Below are 6,321 nucleotides of genomic sequence, written 5' to 3' on the forward strand. Positions count from 1 at the left end.
TATATATTGTGGCCGTTGCCAGTACCGCCTGACTGGCCTTCGTGTGGGTTACACATAAAAGCACCCACTACACTCTCTGAGTGGTTGGCATTAGGAAGGGCATCCAGCTGTAGAAACTCTGCCAAATCAGATTGGAGCCTGGTGTTGCCATCCAGTTTCACCAGTCCTCAGTCAAATCGTCCAACCCATGCTAGCATGGAAAGCGGACGTTAAACGATGATGATGATGATGATGATATACATATATATATATATATATATATATATATACACACACACACACACACAAACAAACACACAGAGTTACTGCCCTCCTTAGTGGAATGAAGGAACATGTCTTGCTCACACATTCCACTTTGGCATGCTTTCTATGGATGGATACGTTTCTTAATACTAACTATTTTACAGGGTATACTGAATACACCCCATCAATGGCACTAGCACCAGAGAAGTTTTAATGTCCTCAGCAAGACTAAAGGATGCTCTATTTAACATTGCATCTGTTCATAATGTGACCTAATAGAGTGAACAAACAGAAGAGAGGGAGAGGTGATAGATGAGAGAGCACCAGAACATGAGGCTGAAAGAAGAAAGAAAGTGATGGGAATAACAAGAGTGATAGGAGTAGGAAGATGGTAAGGGAGGAAATGATGGAAAAGAGACAGTCATAAGCAGGTATACTGTTGCTGATAAGTAGACATAACAGAAAAACAGCACAAGTAGGGCGATGAAGTATAAGGGAGTGGCAGAGGAAGAGACAGTGATTAAAGAGGGAATAATAGTAGTGAAGAAGTAACATGGCAACAAAGGGTCCTTAAATACACACATGGGCACTCCATCAGTTACAATGACAAGAGCTCCAATTGATCTAATCAATGGAACAGCCATCTCATGAAATTAATGTGCAATTGGCTGAACATTCCACAGACATTTGTACCCTTAACATAGTTCACATGGAGATTCAGCATGACATAGAATGTAACAAGACTGGCCCTTTGAAATACAGGTACTACTCCTTTTTGCCAGCTGAACGAACTGAAGCAATGTGAAATAAAGTGTTTTGCTCAAGGACACAAGACACTACCAGGAATTGAACTCACGACTTCACAATCATGAGCCAAGTACCCTAACTTCTAAGCCACATACCTTCACCTCACACACACAGACATATATACGTACATAAATACATACATTATTCTTCGATACACAATATTACTACAGTGCTTCATTACTTTTGCTAACTTCATCTGCCTCTGAAGCAATTCAGAAGATATATACAAGACAGAATGTACTGGGTGTGACATATATATATATCCATTATCATAAAATAAAAAGTTCTAGATTTTTGGTTAATAAAAGTTTACAGGTTGATTGTTACTGACAATGTTTTACATATTTACAATTCAAAATGGTCATCCTTTGCTTTCACCATAGCTCTTAATCTTTTCTCAACTGAAGTCTAAATAATGAGTAAACGTATATGGCATACCCAGTAAAACAAATTTAACAGTACACACCAAAAATGATTTTAATATAATGACATGCAATTATGTATTGATTGGAAGGACTAGGTACTTACGGAAGCACTGGACGGCAGGATCTCCCCAGTAATAATCTTCACAGTCACTACATGTACGTCCACCTCGACCAGTTTTACATTGACACTGACCATCAATCTGCAAGTTATTTTAACCATAAATTGTTAAATATTTTGATGCTTATAAGATTTGTATGTTTTAATTGGTCAGCCAATTCATTGTTTCAGTAACAAGATTATTTGGTTAAACTACCAAAAGTGAGATGGTAAAACTCTCTCTTGCTCACAAAAAGTGACCATCTTGTATCAGATGTCTCTGACTGGTGAGTTTAACTAGGAATGGGCTGTTGTACATTCTGGCTTTGGCTATTAGTTACTCAGCTAAGCCATAACCAAATCCAGAATTTGACAATGCTACCAAGACAAGTGGAAAGCTCTACTAGTCAGGATCATTACTGAAGATGAACTCTTAGCTAAAAACCTACTTGTCCATTTTACAATGTTTTAAGACAATGAATCCCTTTGATTCCTCTTTTACTCAGGTGGACCTTAATAACCATTCAACATTTAAAAAAGTCCCATTATATTTTTATCATTAAATATTATTAAGAATTGTATAAAAAAATTGTTGAAATATTTTCTGTATTGGAGAAGTATAACCAATTTATTGCACATGAATTTTAACAGCAAAATCTTCAATGAACCTGGTTGAGAACCACTGCTTCAAGCAGTAAAATATTTTTATCCTGTGGTGTCTGTTTTTAGCTCAGTGGACTTGGCTATTATTTTACAGAAAGAGAGAAAAAAAACAATTTATGTGTAATGACTTACCTGATTACATTGCTGGAAAAATGAACCCATAGGATCACAGTCACAAGGTTCACAGCCATCTCCACTAGCAATGTTCCAGTGGTTCTCAGCACACTGATCACATTCTCTTCCAACAACATTGGGATGACAGTGACACTGGCCAGAAACTCTGTCACAAAGACCACTTGAGGAGTTGGTACCAAGATAATTACAGACACAGTCTAAAAGGAAGAAAAGAAAAATTTCAAATAGTATTTCATTATATTTATAGTTTCTTGTCATTTTCAGATATTTATCTGGGGAGAAATAGAAAGTATAGTAATACCAAAACAGCAAAATAAACCAAGAAAGCCTCTAAGCAGATCTCATCACCTTCTAGAAAAAGCTGCCAAATTTTCTTCAAATCACATCCTACTATTGAAAAAAAAATATATATATAGGATTGTATAGCCTTAGATACACCATCTGAAGTAGAAGACAAGGTGGTCACATATGGAATGTACTGGATCAGTAGATTGCTTGATCATGATTAACCTGGAGCTAAACAACAACACCAGCAGTAAAAGCAACAGAAACGGCCAATACATGAGCTTCTAAAGAATAGCTTGACCTGCTTGAATTAGAAACTAAATCTTTCTTGAGTCATGCTACTAACTTCAAACAGACATCAGAATAATGTTGTCTTCTTATGGAACATCTTTGGTCACAAAGCTATAACCAAAAGGTAAACAACCACAACAACAATTGTAATGATTATATAAGACAATGATTGAAGTTAAGTTACAGGATTATTAACACCATAGTCATAAATTCAAATGTTAATTACAAGAGCCATCTTTGTAATTTATCTGCACTAGCCAAATATGATTTGATATAAATAGCTGAACATTTTTCAAAAGTTTATGATCATATGAAATAGTAGAGGATATTCACTGAAATGTTTGATTGAGCTTATATAAAAAAAATTCAATAGAACAGTTAAGAGAATTGGATAACATAAAAAAGAAAGCATGACATGACAGTCTGTTGATTATATACAAGCAGCTTTCTGGATGACTGACTATTTTGGATTCAGTCAAGTGTAGAGAACACACAGATTGTTAATCATTTGGTTTTTTTTAAGGCCTAGAATTTTAGTACTAAAAGGAGGGGATTGAGCAGTTAGGCATTAAGAGAGCTAGTGTGTCTACTAAAGTATGCTAAGAATGTAAGAATGTACCTCATAAATATCTTACAAGTTAGCTAGTGCTGCAGTGTAAAGAAGTTTGAGAGCAGTAAATAGATTTTTACAATAGATTTATGCTTCATACTCCTGAGTAATAAGGATTGAGTTTGTTAAAATCAACTCAGCCATACAAGGGGTAGCTATTCACCACATCACTGCTCAATTTCAATTTTCTAGAGGAAGTAAAAGCAGTGTTATTACTGTGCACTTTGATCAAGCAAACCTATAAACAAATGACATTAAAACCCAGTCTATTTCATCTTTTCTTTTTTTTTTTTTTTTTTTTTTTTTTCGGTGTCACAATTGAGACCTAGTAAAACAAAAGTTCATCTAGAACTACATTAACTAATGCCCTCCCCATTTTGAAAATGGTAAAATGCAATTTTACAGATTTTACTATTGCTTTTTGCAGAATGAACAACCATATAGAGATTTCTTGATCGGGGTCTACTTCCACTAGGGTGCCTAAATTTATAAGGCCTGAGAAGGTGGTTTCATATATGCATGCCAAGAAATTGAAGTATTTCACCAACTCAACATTTTTCATTTGATTATTAAATGGGCAAGGAAGGTTTATACTTTTTGAAGCTAACAAAAGTCCTTTGGTTTCCACTACATTCAGGTTTTTGTTGTTACATCAACAACTGTTTCTTCTATAGTTGGCCTGATAACAGGCTTAAAAGTATGACACTGAATTATTTCACTGATCCACCTTCTCATTCTTCAGCAAGATACTATTTTGGCAAATATTTATTTAGTCTTTTCCTAATGCAAAACTGCAATGCAACAAGATCTTTGTAATTATAATTAACTTCAAGGCATTGTTAATATTTTGTATTTTGTTTCCTTAAAATTTTTTTAAAAAACAGCAGTTCCTATACATGTCCATACTTGTAAACCACTCTAAGCTAGCTCCACTGAATAAACTGGAATAGAAAAAGAGAATTAAGAGCTGGGTCAGTCTTTAAACAATCATTACTACATTTTGATCCTGCTGCTACAGTTTATGTTGATTTCTTGCAGCCAGTACATCTCTATCACAAAAGCAGATATTAAAGGAATTTTAAAATCAACATTTTAGCTATAACCATCATATATTCATTGCTTAGATTCACCAGTTTATAGATGGGAAGATGTCTGTTGAAAGAGATTTAACTGCCATACTGACCAAGTTGGACAACAACATAATAGTTCTCCAGTATATATAGATAACACTGAGACAATGATACTGTCCAAAAACTCAAGCACAAAGACTACTAATAAAGTTGGTGCCCAGGTAATTATTCACATGCACAAACAGTAAACAAAATTAAGTTTCTTCTAATATATATGTAATGGAAATTTTACATAGAAAAATGAGATTATCCATACAAATTCTAAAAATGGTCTTTTTACAAACAGTAAGGGAATAACATTTCCAGTATGCAACGCTTGCATACATAAATAAACAGACATAATAAATAAGATTTTAATATAAATTTTTCATTTTTCTGAGAAGCAACTGGAAAGAGAGAATATACAAAGGGATGCTAAAAAGTTCTTGGCTTTCGGTAAAAGAAAATACAGAAGGATCATTTAATTATGATTTCATTCAACATATTCCCCTCCCAGATTCAAACACTTATTGCAGTGATCATTCAGTATTTCTAAACCTTGTAAAAGAACTCAGATGGTTGGGCCTCCAACCAGGCCTTCAACAACATCCTTAAAGCCAGGCACTTTTCAGCACCCCTCCTATATGTTATATGTATTCTAGTTCAAATGCAAGATTTTGATTTCTAAAAGTTCATGATCTGCCATAAGTACCAGGACATGCCGTTACACTAACGAATAGAGTTGAACAAATGATGCTATAGTGCTTACCTTGACAATTCTGTCGAGTTGCATCTCCAAAGAAATTTGCTTCGCAGTGTTCGCAGTTGAAACCAGTGGTGTGGAAATGACACTTAAGACATTCTCCGGTCCGTGTGTCACAGCTGTCAGGGATCCTATGGTCAATGTTACCATTGCAATCACAAGACTTACAAGTTCCAAGATCAGCAGAGCCAAAATAATTTGGAGCACAAGTGTCACAATTGAGACCTAGTAAAACAAAAATATTTATACTTATATTATATACACACCTACAGATATGTACATACTTAAGTGTATATGCATGTGCGTGTGTGTGTATATATGCATACATATATGTATGGATATATGTAAATGCGTATCTACACATGTGTATATACATATCTAGGGGAAGAATTCACAAAAAAAACAAAAGATGAAAACAGGTGATGTAAACAACAAACAGATGTATTAGTTTAATGCTTGGGAAGTGAAATGGTCTTTAACGTTTCGAGCCTAAGCTCTTCCACAGAAAAGAACACAGAAAGAAACAGGGAGGTGTATATACATATGTATGCAAGTGTGTATACATATGTATGTATGTGTGTGTGTGTGTGTGTGTGTGTGTGTGTGTGTGTGTATATATATATATACATGTACGCAAGTGTGTATGTATATATATGTCCATGTGTGTGTGTGTATGTGTATATATGTATGTATGGACACGTGTGTGCACATATATGTATATGTATATATATATATATATATATATATATATATATGTGTGCATGTACACGTGTGCACGTACACGTGTGTGCATATTTATATACATGTATGTGTGAGTGTGTGTGTATATGTGTGTGTGTATATATTTATATATATATATATATATATATATATATATATATCATCATTTAACG

The 6,321-nt window shown here is 34.3% G+C and overlaps 1 protein-coding gene across 1 annotated transcript in view; it reads right to left on the reverse strand.

Annotated features, from left to right (window-relative positions):
- LOC106877208 (laminin subunit beta-1) overlaps positions 1-6,321 on the reverse strand; it is a 173,934-nt gene that overhangs the window by 33,364 nt on the left and 134,249 nt on the right. The window contains exons 18-20 of the mRNA XM_014926058.2: positions 5,435-5,653; positions 2,368-2,567; positions 1,579-1,675 (exon numbers count right to left, since the gene is read on the reverse strand). Of these exons, the coding sequence (XP_014781544.1) occupies positions 1,579-1,675; positions 2,368-2,567; positions 5,435-5,653 (516 nt within the window). The remainder of the gene's footprint in view (positions 1-1,578; positions 1,676-2,367; positions 2,568-5,434; positions 5,654-6,321) is intronic.

Source organism: Octopus bimaculoides, chromosome 6 (genome assembly GCF_001194135.2).
Source record: "Octopus bimaculoides isolate UCB-OBI-ISO-001 chromosome 6, ASM119413v2, whole genome shotgun sequence".
NCBI classification, from domain to species: Eukaryota; Metazoa; Mollusca; class Cephalopoda; order Octopoda; family Octopodidae; genus Octopus; species Octopus bimaculoides.